The sequence below is a fragment of the Tachysurus fulvidraco genome, chromosome 24 (genome assembly GCF_022655615.1).
Source record: "Tachysurus fulvidraco isolate hzauxx_2018 chromosome 24, HZAU_PFXX_2.0, whole genome shotgun sequence".
Classification (NCBI taxonomy): Eukaryota; Metazoa; Chordata; class Actinopteri; order Siluriformes; family Bagridae; genus Tachysurus; species Tachysurus fulvidraco.
Genome location: NC_062541.1, coordinates 3479970 through 3498113, shown reverse-complemented (window position 1 = coordinate 3498113; position 18144 = coordinate 3479970). Strand labels below are relative to the sequence as shown.

The following is an 18144-nucleotide window of genomic DNA, read 5'->3' as shown; positions in this document are numbered from 1 at the left end:
CGACTTCATTTAATTATTGAGACAAATGATTCAGCGTTAAAGATCTGTGGTGTGGTGACTCCTTTTGCAGCAATAACTAAGTAAAGATGCAGCAATACAGGCCCAAAGCATGATACCACCACCACCACCACCATGTTTCACAGATGGTGTAAGGTTCTTATGCTTGAGTTCATTATTTTTGGTTTCATTCTAAATCTGAGAATCATTTATTTCATGTTAAGGTATCAATCGATTAATTAATCGGTTCATTTAATTTTTGATTTTTTTTTTAAATTAATTAATTCTTTTACATACAGTTTTTCATTTATTTTATTTAACTTTTTTTATGGTTGTTTGCACACTAATATAAGATCCTGGAAGAGTTTTACAGTCTGCATCAATTTTCTCTTCCTGCAGAATCACTTCTCTTTTTTCTCCAGCGCCGTATGTCTCCGTAATCAGCGTTTAATTCACTTATTTACAAATAGCTTTTTACATTTACAGAATTTAGCAGACACCCTTATCCAGAGAAACTTCCATTTTTATACACCTGAGCAATTGAAGGTTAAGGGCCTTGCTCAGGGGCCCAGCAGTGGCATCTTGGTGGACCTGGGAATCGAACTCACAATCTTCCGATTGGTAGCCAACACCTTAACCACTAGGCTACCACATCCCCACTTTTTAGCAGCAGACAGCATCAGATCTCCTAACACAGGATTCTGTTTATTATATATTATATCGATCTTCTCTCTGAGTGAACCCGCGTACAAGCGACCGTCTAGTCATGGCTTCAGACTCGTGCAGATGTGTATTGCGTGTGGACACGATAAACAGAGGTCTGACAAAATCCGATCTGTTTTTTGTGTTAACATAAGACGGTGATTTTATAACCGTGCGTATTTTTTTTATACTGTAGTCTGTTTTTTTACGCTTCTGTGAGAATGAAGAAACGCTTCTATTACATGTTCTTTACGATGCCCTGAGCACAGAGCGGCCGTGTCTGCTTTGGTCAACATCGTCTGAGTCTCCAAAACAGTGCTGTTTACAGCAAACATCTCACCGGTGTGCCAAGTGCTGGTTGTTTTCCTCCGACTGACGCAAGACGCCTCGTAGTCACTGAAACGGTGAACGATGTCGAATATAAAAGGCAGCTGCAGTCAGAAAGGGTCACGTTTTCACCACTCCTTCAGTTTGCAGACTAGCCAAAGCAGGTTTTTTGCAAAAAAAAAAAAAGACTCTAGTGAGCGATGCCTTTACGACAAAGAGCTTCCTCTCAGCCCGGGAGAGGCGGCGTGCTCCTGAACCCCAAAGTGACGACGATTCTTCGTCCTCGAGCTCTGACCTCGAGCTGCCGCTCGGCCGTGGAGGACCATCTGTCGTGTCCCGTGTGCTGCGAGATCTTCGCCGACCCCGTGGTCCTGCGCTGCAGCCACAGCTTCTGTCGAACCTGCCTGAACCAGTTCTGGAGCAAGAAGACACCTAAGCGCGAGTGTCCCGTGTGCAGGAGGAGGTGTTCGCTCACCGAGCCCACAGTCAGCCTCGTACTGAAGAACGTATGTGAGACGCTGACGCAGGAACAGAAGGGCCTGAGCACGCCGCCGTCGTCTCCCGGCACCACCGTCAAGCTGTTAGACCTGTGTCCCACCCACAGAGAGCCGCTCAAACTCTACTGCCACGATGAAGAAGAGCTGCTGTGCTGCGTGTGTCACACCTCCAAGAAGCACCAAGGCCACCGCGTCTGTCCCATGGAGGAAGCAGCACATGACCTTAAGGTGAGCTTCACCGTGCAACCAAAATGATCCTCTGACATTATCAGCTCCCTACAACACTGACCTTTAGTCTGATAGAGGAAACAACAGGACATGACAACAATGTTAATGTCAGCTGTGTAAACGGCTATAAATCCCACAGCACGCTGTCACACCGCTAAAAGGCCAGGCTTTATTTCTGGGGAAACTACAAACATGGCATTTTAATTAGGAAATAAATAAAAAAGAACCTTCCATATAAACCATGGGCATCAGTTTATTAAAAAAAATAAGGTCAAAATGTCATTCAGATTACGGCATTAAATAGTGATAATTATTAAGAACATTAAATAAAATAAAATAAAAAAACTTTAAGTCTAACAATATATACCAATATATATATATTATATTATATATATAATATATATAATATCATTTATTTAGATTTTTTTTTAAATTGAAATGAAAAAAAGAAAATAAAACACACTGTCATGCTGTTTGAGATAAATAATTAACACTCCATCAGTACTTTGATATTATTATTATGATCCAGGGCTTGTATTTATAAAGGTTATAAATTAGTGTATAGAGTTTCTTTTAGTGATGTAATTCTAAGACAATTCTTAGAAATGTGGGCGTTTCCGCTTACGATTAAAGAGAAGATCCCAGTAAAGATAAAAGTTCTTCATAAGAGCATCTCAACCCTTAAGAGCTCAAAAAGTGTTAGGAGTCGTGAGAAGGACTTTTAAGAGGATTATAGGGCTGGGCGATAAACGATAACGATATGTATCGTGATAGACATGTGATCGATATCAATAAAAAAAGTGTTCAATAGTTTTTATTCTTCGTTGGAAGAAAACAGAGGTTGCGAAGCAAGTTTGGTTGCATTAACAAAGGCAATCACTCTCTGGTAACCTAGCAATGTAGGGAGTGACACGCTAACAGCCAATCATGTAACAGTATCATGTTGGTTGCGCCGTATCGTCGTCTCGTGCCGGTCTGCTGGATTCCTCTTCACTAACCGGCGACTGATGAGCAGGAAATGAGCCACAGCGAGCGAGGAAATTGTAAATAATAGAGGAAACGTCAGCTCGCCAGTATGGCAGCTTTTTGGATATTATAAGTCTGCAAATTATGCAAGACCGTTTCTCTCTGTTTATATTTAACACTTTGCACTATTTTATTACACTTTATTAAGCATTTATTACATTTGCTTTCATTTTGCACCTTAAATGTTAAGAGATAATAGTTAAGTGTTCATTCTGACTTTAGACTCGTGTTAACATTATAATTAGTGGAGGTTTCCTGGTTGTTGACATTTCTGTCTTAATAACTGAGGGGATTCTGATCAGAGGAAGGTTCAGTTTAAAATAAAAATGTTTACATGTAATATATTTTTCTCCTGGACCTTATTTTAAATGGGGCATAAAAAATATCAATAATTATCGATATCGACCGATATGAAACACTGATATCGTGATACAGTTTTCTGCCATATCGCCCAGCCCTAGAGGATTATAAAGGTTTCTTTATTAAAAAAAATGGCTGAAAGGCGAAGAGGGAGAAGAAAAGTGTTGTGTACAATATTTAATAATGATAGTGTGCAGATTTTAAAAGCACTCCTATATATATATATATATATATATATATATATGACAACCAATCACGGTCTTCAAAAGAATGTGTCACCTGGTAACAGGTTTAGCCACGCCCCCTCACTAAGATAAAAGTTGTATATTCCTCAATCGAAATGATTAAACATTGGGATTGTTCTTTATCCGATTTTAATTTTAACATCTGAACAAGTCAGTGATCAGTTCTATTATAGCGGCCTTAAACATTTTGTTTGTTTCTTGATGTGGTAAAACCGGACAGCTGACTGTGACCAAGCGCTGACACTAAAGACTCCTGACACGAACGTTATAAAACATAAATCCATTTATGTGGAGCATCGGTCATGCTGCCATGTGTAAGCTGTTGCCATAGAAACAGTACCATAGTGAAATGAGTGTGCAATTTGGAGCTGTAAGAGCTGCTGTTTTACAAAATGAATCCACACCTACTGACCAATCAGAATGGAGGGAAATGAGAACGCAGTCTGCATGTGTCCAGCACGTGTGTGTGTGTGTGTGTGTGTGTGTGTGTGTGTGTGTGTGTGTGTGTGTGTGTGTGTGTGTGTTTGTCCACCCACATCATTCTCTTTCATCCCGGCATGTTTTCACAACAAGCTGAAAAGTTTAACACATAACACTCAGGACACGGTGGAGGTAAAAGACTTTACAGGAGCTCTCGTTGATTTAAAAATCATTTAAAACGCTTTTTTGCCTTTTAGCGTGTCCGTGTTATTCAGATTGTCTCCCACCTTAAGTCCATTCCGAACCCTAAATACACACCAGACTCTTGCAGAGAGGGTTCTGAGTAGAAGCATGGTAGGAAATAAAGAACCCAGAGAACCTCAGAGGAACTTGTTATTAAGATTCTACTGGATGTGTGGTGATGGTTAAAAAATAGAATCTTGTTAGACACATGCCTTAATATACATATTTTATATATACATTATATACACATTATATATATATACATTATATACACGTTATATACACATTATATATATACATTATATACACATTTTATATATATACATTATATGCATCATATACACATTATATACAAATATTATATACTGTTGTAATACTCTGTTTTTCCAGAGAAGACCAGGAGACTTGGATATCCTTGTGCAGTAGTCTTTATTGTAGATACATGATGAAACGAGTCTGCAAGTCAGAGCGTACTGGCACGGGCGCTGCAGTCATCAAGTCTGACTTAAAGTTGTAATACATTGTAAATATACCCATTTTAGGGGGCAGTCTCTTCAGATAGCGACAAAACAATCAAAACATGAAAGGATTCAACAGCCCCCACACCAGGTCCTGGAATTTCACCCTTAATCCCATTATCATAACAGTCTTGCTCAGACCTTGAATCAAATAGCCACCATAAACAATGGGACAAATGGCACAAAGGGACAGATGATAACCTGAGTTACCTTGCCCCTTTCCTTTCATATTAATGAGATACAGAAACCACAAGTCTAAAGTAATGTTTGAATTTAACTAGCATTGTAACTTGATTTGGCTTCTACATGATACACAAAAATGTGCTAGAACTAAGAGGAAATAAAACAATGACTTAAAATAATTTTCTCACAATACACATTATATATGTACATTATATACATGTTATATATGCATATGATACACATATATACACGTTATATATACATATTATATATGCACGTTATATATAAATTATATACACTTTATATACACTTTATATGCACATTATATACACACATATATATATATTATATACACGTTATATACACATATTATATACACTTTATACACAGTCATATACATCCAGAATCCAGACACTCATTACAGGCTATAGGAAGCGTTATTTCTGCTAAAGGAGACTCTACTGAATATTGATGTGATTTTTCTGTTGGGGTGCCCAAATTTATGCAACCGTCTAATTTGGTTTCGATGCATATTGCGCATTTGTTGTTAATCCAATAAACCTCATTCCACTACTGAAATATTACTTTAGTGTCCTTCACTTAGTTAATAGATCAGAATGAAATTTGCTGATCCAAACACCCAAATATTTATAAATGAAAATCATGGAAATTGTCAGGGGTGCCTAAACTTTTACATACGACCGTATATACATACTATAAACACATTATATACACATTAATATACTCATTATATATACACAATAAAATAGAATTGAAGTTAGTCACTCGACTCAAAAGCAGTGTTTCCTTCTTATACATACCCCGATTTATTTGTTTAGTTATTTACTATTATTTTTGTCTTTAGTTCTTAGTCGTCCTTATGTGCTCTTGTCTTCAGGCGGAGTTGAAGAAGGAGCTGGTGCCGATGAAGAAAAACCTCCGTCGTCTTTACGAGGCCAAGCAGGAGCACGACGACATCACCATCCACATCAAGGTAACAACGGAGTGAGAGAAAAGTCAGAACCTTCCAGAACATTTTTCACAGAGAACAAAACAATTACAAGTAATTAACAGCAGAATTTCTCCTTTTTTATTGTGATGTCTTTTCTTTGTCCTTTTGGACAGAACCAAAGGCAGCAGGCAGAGAAACAGATCAGAGAGGAATTTGAAGAGCTCAGACAGTTCCTGAATAAACAGGAGCTGGAGCGGATCTCTCTCCTGGCTGAGGAAGAGGAGGAGAAGTTGCATGTAATGAAGAAAAACACTGACAACCTCTCACGGGATATTCTGATGTTCTCCCACGCCGTCAGAACCATCGACGATGAAATGTCCAACAGCGAGGCCGTGTTCCTGAAGGTATGCAAGTTTTATCACGTTAACATGTTATTAATAAAATTGTTTATTTCAATTCTTTAAGAAATGACATTAAAAATGTAATGACCTTTTCTCTCAGTTTGTTACTTTTATATAATAATAATAATAATAATAATAATAATAATAATAATAATAATAATAATAATAACATATTGATATAATAATAATTATGTTATTATTATTATTATTAGTATTATTAAAGGGCCTTTTTCTTATTTCTTTTTTAAAACAAATTTATAGTTCTATAAATTTTTAGATTTCATATTCTTTACTTTTATTATATATATTTTTTCTTTTACTTTTATTTGGTGTATTTTATAATTATATTTATAATTATAATTAGCCTATTTTACCATTTACTTTTTATTTGAAATAGTATTATTATCATTATTTATTTGTTTATTTATGTATTATTATTATTATTATTATTATTATTATTATTATTATTATTATTATTATTAACATTATTGAAAGGCTTTTTTATTTCTTTTTACTTTTTTATTTGTTTGACAGCTTTTTTTGCATTTACATTTTACATGTATGAATAAAGTTTATTATTATTATTATTATTATTATTATTATTATTTATAATTTCTTCTGATTTTACTCTTTTTTTTAGCACTATAAGAATATAAAACAGAGGTAAGTGTTTGCATGACTGATAACTTTTATCCAACTTTATCTAATTATCCTACATTTATTATGAATCTACAGCATGTACACAGTGAATCTGATGTAATTGCAGGACACAATTAACCTTTAATGAACCGGTGAAAGTTCCATCTGCTCTCATCAATGTGGCGAAACACGTCAGCTGTCTGAAGTTCAGCTTGTGGGAGAAAATGCAGGCCCTGGTGGAATACAGTAAGCTTCCCCACATGCTCTCAGGGTCACAGACTCAGAGGTCAAAGCTTTAGATGAAGCATTACTCATCAGCTCCTCCAGGATATTGCATTTTTTTTTGTCATTTCCTTCTTTTTTTTTTTTTTGGTTGTAACTAATATCCCTTCCACATCATTAAAGGTGGGGTCTCTGTTGTTTGAAAGCCAATGTTGACATTTGAAATCACCAAAACAAACACACCCTTAACCCAAATGAGTCCCACCCCTGTATCGATAGCTCCGCCCACACATACATACGTAACCCAGGTGACTAACAGAAAGAAACGTGTCTTTATCATAGCTGAAGGGAAGAACAATACGATTGTAGATAAACAAACAAGCAAAAATGCCACACAAGCATAATCATGTAAAGGACAAAGACATATATTAGTTCTGTGTAACAAAGCAAAACCAACGTTACTCACCTATCGAGAAGGAAAAAGCGCCTCGGCGTCTTAAGTAAAGTCGGCCACATATTCACAGGTCGGAGTTTCCCGAGTCGATAACTCCTGAGCTAAACGCTGTTACTACACAAAACGCGGTTGTAGCTGCCTCTCTACATTACTACGATAGAAAAGAGGTGTTATTTGTGTAGTAACAGCGTTTAGCTCAGGAGTTATTGACTCGGGAAACTCCAACCTGTGAATATGTGGCCAACTTCCTGCTCCTTCAGTTCTCTCCAGCGCTGGAAAGCTGATCCTATATTAACACGTCCTACTTCTTGTCTTTATCGTAAGTCTTTCTTCTCTTTCTTTCTTTGTTTTTATCCTCCATGTCAATGTTAAAACCGCTTTCTGCTAATGTCACACATGCGCACCGAACACTCTCTCCGCCCACATCGGCAAGTCCCGCCCCTTTCTGCTCGTCGGCTCCACGTTTGTATTGTTTTTGTTTTGTTTGGTGGCCCAACGCAGTTTTCTGCAGCATTTCTCAAACAACGGAGACCCCACCTTTAAATGTAACTGTAAATGGATATTTTAATAAAATATAATCCTTGAGAAAATGGCTGTCAAATAAGCAATGAAACCCTTTGGGATTCTGTATCAAAGATGTTGAACCGATACTGTGACATCACAAATTGAGCTCCGCCCACAAAGCTGTTTATTACAGGATTACTGGAAAATAAAGTAAAAATATAAAGGCAAATTTAATTTCAAATTGGTAACAAGTTGGTAAAACATATTGGTCACGCGCAAAAGTTATGTCGGATGTTTTAATCTGTTCATTGTATTTTATTGCTAAAAAAACTCAGTAATAAGTAACGAAATTCTGCTTTCAATGGACAAATCTAATAGTTATGACTCAACAGTTTATGTATATAATCAGAATCAGCACATTATTGAGGACTAAAATGAAACTAAATAACAAACAAACAAACAAACAAACAAATATATAAAGCTATTCTGAACTTTTTTGGGGAAGTTTGAATACATTTTTTAGAATTCCGAGTCATAAATAACCACAAGATACCTCGTCCTCTTCTTAGCTCCGGTGACACTAGATGCCAACACGGCCTACCCCTGCCTGAGGCTGAGCAAAAACCTGGCCCACGTCAGCAACAGTGGCATGATGCAGAAGCTTCCCGACAACCCGGAGCGCTTCGACCACTTTGTCTTCGTGCTGGGATCCGAGGGCTTTCAGTCGGGACGACACGCCTGGGAGGTTGAGGTGAAGAACAACAACGACTGGGTCATCGGTGTGGTCAAGGAGTCCATAGCCAGAAAAGGGAAAGTCTCAGGTGGTCCAGAGGCAGGTTTCTGGACAATCGCGCTGTCTGACGGCATTTACACGGCCATGACGTCTCCGCCCACGAAGCTGAAGGTGACCGGCCATCTCGAGAGAATCAGGGTGAAGCTGGACTTTGATGCTGGCGAGGTCAGCTTCTCTAACCCTCTGGACCTGACACCCATCTACACCTTCAATGAGCACTTCACTGAGAGGATGTTCCCTTTCTTCTGCCCCGGCGCCAATATCAACGGCAGCAACTCGGGTCCTCTGAAGATCTGCCCGGTTAAAATAGCTGTGTGGAACAGCAGCCTCTGGTAACATGTCAATTTATTCGTATAGCACTTTTAACAACGGACATTGTCTCAAAGCAGCTTTACAGAAGTATAGAAACATTTATCTCTGAAATGTATCCCTAATGAGTAAGCCTGAGGTGACCGTAGCAGGGAAAAACATCCTGAGATGATACGAGGAAGAAACCTGGAGAGGAACCAGACTCGGAAGGGAACAGAGAATGGGATTAGAAATCATTTCTATAACTGTGTGTGTTTAAGTGAAATCATGTAACCAGGAGATTTTTTTTAACAGCTTAGAAATGTTCTATTATTTTATTCACACGAACACCAAACACAAGATTAAAAGCAGTTGTTAATAACTTCTTAAGCACATTTCCATGATACGGTCGACGCCGTAGCTGTTCCCGTATTATTGCAGCTTCACCTCCTGGAGCTCGGTTTAATCTCTGATGGCAGGGAGTTGTCGAGCACCGAGCGTAACAAATCCTTTTCTCTGGGTTTAATTCTGTTCTGTTTATGCTGCTGTGATCGTGAAGGCACACGGAACTCTGACCCTAAGGGAACCGGATCAGAAGACAAACTAAAGCATTAGATTGCTAACACCGGTGTAACATCATCCGAGGCAACAGCTGAGATCGAATTTATTGGCACCTTAACAATCTAGGCATATTCTTACCAGCTTTATTTATTTATTCATGTGATTCATTAATCATAACATTACTCATTAGTTATGCTTTTTACATTCATTATGGTGGTTTATAATGTAATACAATATTTAAATATAATATAAACAGCAGCGGTGACACAGTGGCTTAGTGGTTAGCACGTTTGCCTCACACCTCCAGGGTTGGGGGTTCGATTCCCGCCTCCGCCTTGTGTGTGTGGAGTTTGCATGTTCCCCCCCGTGTCTCGGGGGTTTCCTCCGGGTGCTCCGGTTTCCTCCCCCAGTCCAAAGTCGTGCATGGTAGGTTGATTGGCATCTCTGGAAAATTGTCCGTAGTGTGTGAGTGTGTGTGTGTGTGTGTGTGTGAATGAGAGTGTGTGTGCCCTGTGATGGGTTGGCACTCCATCCAGGGTGTATCCTGACTCGATGCCCGATGACGCCTGAGATAGGCACAGGCTCCCCGTGACCCGAGAAGTTCGGACAAGCGGTAGAAAACGAATGAATGAATGAATAAACAGCAGCTCTGACAAAGTAGTGCTTGTGATTACAGGAACTACAGGATCCGTAACATTTAAAAAGATTAAATTATAATGTCATTTAAAACAAACAAACAAACAAACAAACAAATAGATAAACAAGCAAACAAGTAAATAAATAAATAAATAGGCAAATTGCTGTGGTCTAAAACATTATCCTCTGTTACATTTCCTGGGGTTAGTTCTTGTTGTAGAGACTTTATGAGCAAAAGGAATACATAACCTCCCGCAAAAAAAAAACAGCTTGATATTTTATTGACAAAAGCAGTGGCAAAGAGCTGCGTTATCAGTGTGTACTCAGAGAAGCAGAGGAGAGATCTTCCTTTAGCACACACACACACACACACACACACACACACACACACACACACACACACACACACACACACACACACACACACACACACACACACACACACACACACACACAGAGAAGTCAGCATGTTTAAGCTGGCCTGAAAAGACCAAACCAGATCCCGTGTCACTAAAGCCAAGTGCCCACAGGATCTTGTTACGACTGGCTTGTTTTGGCAGACAGTGAACCAAAGCAGAGCAGGTTTCGGCTCTGACCAGGTGTTAATGAGAAAAATACGGCCAAATGACAGTAACATGGCTGGCGTTAAGTTAAATGAGCTGCCGATGATCCGAGCTCACGACTGGCTGTTTCGAATGGAAGAGCTCTTACCATTGTATTGTTTCGTTTGTTCAATTAAACAGTACCAAAAATGTCCGACTCCATAAACTTAATTCTGTGATATATCATATCTGTATATCTCATATCTGTATATATCTCATATCTGTATATATCTCATATCTGCTGTATATCATATCTGTATATCTCATATCTGTATATATCTCATATCTGTATATATCATCTCTATATCATATCTGTATATTTCAGATTTTAGACAAGCAAATAATTCAGTTCTGTGAAGGTCCAGTGCACACGCTGTTATAACACCCCTCAGTAAACCATCTTCATTCATTAGTGAGTCAATGATCAAATTCCTGACCAGGATATTAGGACTTTCTTCCTTCCTTCCCTCTATCCATCCACCCATCCTTTTATCCATACATTCATCCATCCATCCATGCTTCGTTTCATTCATCCATCATCCCTTCCTTCCTTCCTTTCTCGCTTGCATCCATACATCATCCCTTCCTTATTTCAATTCCATCATCCCATCCTTCTTTTCCTCCTAACTTCCTTCCTTCTTTCTTTTCATCCATCCATCCATCCATCCATACTTACATCCATATATCCAGGGGATCCTACCTCGGGTACAACCACAGACACTCACTCAGACCCACAAACTACACAGCGAAGAGATGCCAATCAGCCTACAACACATCTTTGGACTGTGGAGGAAACTGGAGCACCTGGAGGAACCCCCTGAAGCTTGAGGAGAACATGCAAACTCCACACACAGAGGGCAATCGATCCCCATTAGATCCAATTTCTAATGTATTTGTTCCCATTCTCAGTTTAATTCATAGGTTTAAAAGGCCCAGTCCTTATAACCCAGCATAATACATCATGCTTATATTGCATTTTACAGTTTATATACGCTAGTGCTGGAAGAACAGTCTGTTCTGTCCTCCAGTAGATGGTATAGGTGGTGGCTGTGACTTCGCAGCTTAAATCCATTAGAGAATTGACATCACATTAAGTCTAGACAGAAAGAGAAATGAAATATTGCATCTGTGACTAATTGTAACTAATAGGGCTTGAGAGCATTAACTGGAGTGCCATTAGCAGTGAGGTGATGATTCATCTCCTCTGTTTGCAGGATGAAGCATTTGATCAATCTGAGTAAATGTGTCTATTTATATTCGTGAGCCAAAAGAGTGTGAGGGCTTTACAAAGATGCAAAGTGTCGGTGTGTAATCAAGACCAGGAGGCAAAAGTGGCGTTCTTGTTCCTGAGAAACGAAGCCTTATGCTCATTTCCAGTGAACGTATGACGTGAAATTTCTATAATTATTGTCTAGTGGTGATACGTTAATGTGGCTAGAAATTTGTTATAGTATTTAAGGTTGTTTTAGTGCTTATCGTTTGAACAGACGTATTGAACCAGTCTCTCACAGTAGTAGTCAGGCGATTTGGGAGTAGATGGGTGTGGTCAGTGTCTGTGGGAGTGGATGGGTGTGGTCAGTGTCTGTGGGAGTGGATGGGTGTGGTCAGTGTCTGTGGGAGTAAAATGGGCATGGTCAGAGTCTGTGGGAGTGGATGTGTGTGGTCAGTGTCTGTGGGAGTAGATGGGTGTGGTCAGTGTCTGTGGGAGTGGATGGGTGTGGTCAGTGTCTGTGGGAGTAAAATGGGCATGGTCAGAGTCTGTGGGAGTGGATGTGTGTGGTCAGTGTCTGTTGGAGTGGATGTGTGTGGTCAGTGTCTGTGGGAGTAGATGGGTGTAGACAGAGACTGTGGGAGTGGATGGGTGTGGTCAGTGTCTGTGGGAATGGATGGGTGTGGTCAGTGTCTGTAGGAGTGCATGGGTGTCGTCGAAGTCTGTGGGAGTGGATGGGTGTGGTCAGTGTCTGTGGGAGTGGATGTGTGTGGTCAGTGTCTGTAAGAGTGCATGGGTGTGGTCAGTGTCTGTGGGAGTGCATGGGTGTTGTCAGTGTCTGTGGGAACAGATGGGCATGGTCGGAGTTTGTGGGAGCAAACGGGCGTGGTCGGAGTTTGTGGGTGTAAATGTCCATGGTCAGAGTTTGTAGGTGCAGATGGGCGTGGTTGGAGTTTGTTTGAGTGTATAGGTGTGGTCAGTCACTGGCTGTGGTGGGAGAGGGCAGCATTGTGCAGTTCTACACAGGGTTAAAACAGAGTTCTATACTGATTCAGTTCTAGCTGCTGTGACTCACATGGTCTCTCATCAACAGCTTTTTGCTTCACAATGAGACTCATAAAAGGCAGTGATTTGGTGTTTTGATTATTTTTTTATTTCATACATAATGCCTTTGTGTGTGAATGGCACTGAATAAAGACAGCCGTATACCCTCACGCCAGCTGGAGCACAAAGCGGTAGGGGTGCGATTCTGGCATGCAGGCTCCTCTCTACGCATGCCAACAACTACACAGTCGAGTGACGGAGGACAAAAACGATAGGTTAAGCAACAGGGTTAAAAAGCTAAATAAATGAAGAGCCAAATCCACAATCCTCATCAAGACTAACGTCGCTAAACACAGTGATGACTGGTGTACAGAAATGATCCTAAGTGTAAAAAAAAACACTTAAATCATCATTAAACATGTAGAAGTTTCAACAGCCTCCTTCAAAAAGGGCAAAAACAGACGGAGAAGGGAATAAAGTTCACTTATATGGGTCCTTGCCAGTTTAATAAGCTTTTGTTTGGCTGCTGTGCTGTTGGCACATGTTGAAATGCTACAGGGAGCTTTTTTGATATCCCTGCTATGGGGTGTAAATAAAAAAAAAAGGATAAATTAACTCTCTGAGATGAACCACAGAGCCGATAAGGGACACGACGGGCTTCTTATGAGACAGAGAGGATTTTTATTCCTCCTTTAACAGACATTTGGCAGCGTTGTTCCTTTGGCAGTCCAGAATGGATTGGCAATGTTGGCTACTGAACATACATTCACATGCACGTAGACTAATAGAAATTACGACTTGCGTTTAAATGCACTTACGTGGCCTCGGCTTCCATAAAGTCGAAAAAAGGTAAGAAGTAAAAACCAAATCTAAACCAAACCGGTGCATAAATAAAATGTAACCTGTCCATGCGTTCGGGTCTTCTGAATAGAAAAGAAATGACTGATCAGAATCAGTTCACAGTCCAGTCTTCTCCGGTCTCTGGGTCTCCTTTCTCTCTCTCTCTTTCTCTTTCTCTCTCTCTCTCTCTCTCTCTCTCTCTCTCTCTCTCTCTCTCATACACACACATACACACATAACACAGACACCCCACACACACTTCCAGGCCGCTGTGTAGTTGTGCAGGTGTGCGATCAGAGGTGTGTGCTGTCCTGCGTGTTAAACCGGTGGCGATCCGTGTCGGATTTGCTGACACAAGGTTTCCGCCCGCTCCCCTGGTTAGGCACCAGAGACAGAGGGTCGGGTCTGATCAGATATCTGCAGGACAAAACAAACACAACTATGGCTAAGATCCTGCAGAAATGACAGTTCTCCAAAGTCCAATGTACTCAGATACACCATCACAAGACAACCAGTGACAGGATGGTGCACAACTTCTGTCTAGTCTATTAGTCTAGTATTAGGGTTCGCTTTGTCATGTCTACGATGTCACACTTACACAACATCATGCAGCTCAAGTCGTGTGTCAGGTGAGGGGTTGATGAGGATGTAGGAGAGTCTGTTGCCCTGGTCATTCATCCCATCTTACACCAGACAGCATGGAAAAAAAGAGAGGGAAAGAGAGCACAGAGTGTGATACAGCTTACAAAGCACACTTAGGAGAAAGAACTGAAAAATGGAAGTATACTATATGGCCAAAAGTACAGTATGTGCATCCCTGACCATCACACTCACATGTGGTCTTACCACAAAGTAGGAAACAGAATACAATAAAGTCGTGAGTTTGACTCCTAACCCTAAGGTTGTGGGTTCGAGTCTCGGGCCGGCAATACCACGACCGAGGTGCACTTGAGCAAGGCACCGAACCCCTGAGCTCAATAAGGACATGGTATGGAAGTGAAGGTGGGAGTGGAAGAACTCAAGCGTCTTGTACAGTGCCCTGACTCTGATTCAACTCAACACCTTTGGGATAAAATACAACTGGAGCCTTCTCAAACATCTAACATCAGAGTCCGATCTAATCACTAATGCTCTTGTGGAGATCTGAATGATCACCAATCCTTGCCGCCACACTCCAACATCTGGTGTTAAGCCTTCCCAAAGAAAAGTCTCTTAGCAACAACTTCATATTAATGCCCAGGGTTTATGGTCCAAGGTATAAGATACAAACCTCAGACACTGGGTGAGTATATTTTCTTGTCTGCTCTGGTTATTCATCTGACAGCTTGGTTGATTATAAGTGGGCAAAAAAGTGTGTGTTTATTCTCTCTACATCAAATTCAAAGCAAACATATCATCTGTTACCAGGTTACCTTAAGGCTGGACAGTTACCTTATGGTGTTTCTACAAAACTTAGGTGTTTGGATTCACACACACACACACACACACACACACACACACACACACACACACACACACACACACACACACACACACACACGCACACACACTTACTAAATCCAGAAGGTGAGAGGCCGAGGTGCTTCATACGAGTGCGGACTAGCGCATTGAGCTCCTGCCTCTCGGACCGGCGGAACAGACTAAGTCTCTGTTGCGTGATTCTCTCCGCAGCACTGCCCGTTCCTTTGGCACCACTCGACCCACGTCCGCTTTTCCGGCTCAGCCGCCGTGCCCACTGCATGCTCTTCCTCCTTAACAGCGGGTGATCTGAGGCATGGGAGGATGATGAGGATGAGGACAGTGGCTCAGAAGAGGTTGAGTTACGATGAGGACCAGAGCGACAGAGCAGAGGCTCTCGCAGCTCCCGAGTGTCCTCATAGTCCTCCACTGTGATGGACACCTGAGACTGAGAAAGAGGACATACATGACCTACTTGAAAAAGTAGCTTCTTAAGTTAAAAACACTTAGGTATGGAATTACTGCTTGAATAAGGATCAGAGAAAATGATCAGGGTATCGAGACAATATTCATGCCAATTCTCCAAGATATCAAATGTACATCTAGATGTTGAAAATCATGGGTGATATTTACATTTAAATTGGTTTCCTCTTGTTAGTCCACTGTGTAAATATTATTGCCTGTGGTTTTAATTAAATAGGGATTTGTGTTGCTGTTTTTCTGAAAGCTGGGCAATAAAATACATAAAGTGGGGCTTTTAAATCCGTTAAAAAGCATTTAAACTATAAATCTGAATATTTTACTGTCCTGTGGGTTTGTTGTGGTTTGTTGGGCTACACTATGTTGTGTTGTGGTTTGTTGGGCTACACTATGTTGTGTTGTGGTTTGTTGGGCTACACTATGTTGTGTTGTGGTTTGTTGGGCTACACTACACTATGTTGTGTTGTGGTTTGTTGGGCTACACTATGTTGTGTTGTGGTTTGTTGGGCTACACTATGTTGTGTTGTGGTTTGTTGGGCTACACTATGTTGTGTTGTGGTTTGTTGGGCTACACTATGTTGTGTTGTGGTTTGTTGGGCTACACTATGTTGTGTTGTGGTTTGTTGGGCTACACTACACTATGTTGTGTTGTGGTTTTTTGGGCTACACTATGTTGTGTTGTGGTTTGTTGGGCTACACTATGTTGTGTTGTGGTTTGTTGGGCTACACTATGTTGTGTTGTGGTTTGTTGGGCTACACTATGTTGTGTTGTGGTTTGTTGGGCTACACTACACTATGTTGTGTTGTGGTTTGTTGGGCTACACTATGTTGTGTTGTGGTTTGTTGGGCTACACTATGTTGTGTTGTGGTTTGTTGGGCTACAGTACACTAGGTTGTGTAGTGGTTTGGTTTAGTGTGCACACCTCAGACACGGGAAGTTTATGAGCCTCTGTGCGATAGATGCCAATGGGAATGTCTCCTGTGGAGGAGCAGAGTTTCTGGTAAAGCCGGCCGTAAGTGCGGATCCACAAGTCCTCTTCTGTGATTTTCATCTAAAGATAATATATATAGTCGTAATCATAGTCGTCATAATCATCGTCATCATCATCGTTACAGTCATATCATCATCACTACAGTCTCTATAGCCATGATCATCATCATCATCATCATCATCATCATCATCATAGTCATTATTGTCATTATCATTACAGATATTATGGTCATTGTTGTCATCATCATAGTCATTATCGTCATCACCACAGACCATAGTCATGGTCATTATCATCATCAATCATCATCAATCATATCATCATCACAACAGTCTCTATAATCATGGTCATCATGATCATCATCATCACCATCATCATCATCATCATCATCATCATCATTATCATCATCATAGTCATTATCATCATCACCACAGTCTATAGTCATAGTAATCATCAACATCATAGTCATTATCATCATCACCAGAGTCTAAAGTCATGGTCATCATCATCATCATCATCAATCTTCATAGTCATGATCATCATCATCATCATTATCATCATTACAGATATAGTCATTGTTGTAATCATCATAGTTATTATCGTCATCACCACAGTCTCTTTAATCATGGTGATCATCATCATCATAGTCATTATTGTCATCACAACAGTCTATAGTCATGGTCATCATCATCATCATCATCATAGTTATTATCATCATTACAGTTATTCTAGCCTTTGTTGTCATTATAATAATTATTACAGTCATTATATTTGTTACTGCCATTATCATCATTATTGTCATTAATGTCAGTCATGATCATCAAAGCCCAATTTGACCACAATCATTATCATCATGTCTGTCCTTGTGATCTTCATGCTCCATCATTTTCCCCATGATGATCGTAGGTACATTATAATAGTCCTCTCAACAGTCATTATGACAAAGATGCACTACTCTCAAAGCTGCTGTTATATGTTATTAATTAATACCTTCTGACCAACCAGAAGTGAAAATGATGATGATGATGATGATGATGATGATGATGATGATGACGATGATGACGACAAGGACGACATTGATGTTTATACTCACTGCACATAGGAAGCCTGAGCCAGGCATGGAGTCCAGCCCCAGAAGCAATCTTGTGATAGAGATCATGTAGTCCTTCACAAAGGACTTACATACACACACACACACACACACACACACACACACACACACACACACACACACACACACACACACACACACACACACACACACACACACAACAGAGAACACTTCATTATCCAGCATATATCACTTTCTGCTCTTAACTCATCAC

General features: G+C 40.2%; 2 protein-coding genes across 5 annotated transcripts in view; one reads left to right on the top strand and one right to left on the bottom strand.

Annotated features, from left to right (window-relative positions):
• Positions 1 to 898: 898 nt before the first annotated feature.
• trim35-12 (tripartite motif containing 35-12) lies at positions 899 to 9912 on the top strand. Its single transcript, XM_027176507.2, has 6 exons — positions 899 to 1751; positions 5645 to 5740; positions 5872 to 6102; positions 6740 to 6762; positions 6866 to 6984; positions 8488 to 9912. Exons 1-6 carry the CDS (start codon positions 1227 to 1229, stop codon positions 9045 to 9047), a joined length of 1554 nt encoding a protein of 517 aa, XP_027032308.1. The 5' UTR covers positions 899 to 1226; the 3' UTR covers positions 9048 to 9912.
• An 816-nt stretch (positions 9913 to 10728) lies between these two features.
• LOC113661975 (potassium channel subfamily T member 2) overlaps positions 10729 to 18144 on the bottom strand; it is a 105542-nt gene continuing 98126 nt past the window's right edge. For all 4 annotated transcript variants that reach the window (XM_047808232.1, XM_047808233.1, XM_027176547.2 and 1 more), the window contains 5 exons: positions 17913 to 17996; positions 16754 to 16882; positions 15447 to 15798; positions 14491 to 14575; positions 10729 to 14309 (listed from right to left, as the gene is read on the bottom strand). In XM_047808232.1, coding sequence (XP_047664188.1) covers positions 14186 to 14309; positions 14491 to 14575; positions 15447 to 15798; positions 16754 to 16882; positions 17913 to 17996 — 774 coding nt within the window. In that variant the 3' untranslated portion in view covers positions 10729 to 14185. The remainder of the gene's footprint in view (positions 14310 to 14490; positions 14576 to 15446; positions 15799 to 16753; positions 16883 to 17912; positions 17997 to 18144) is intronic.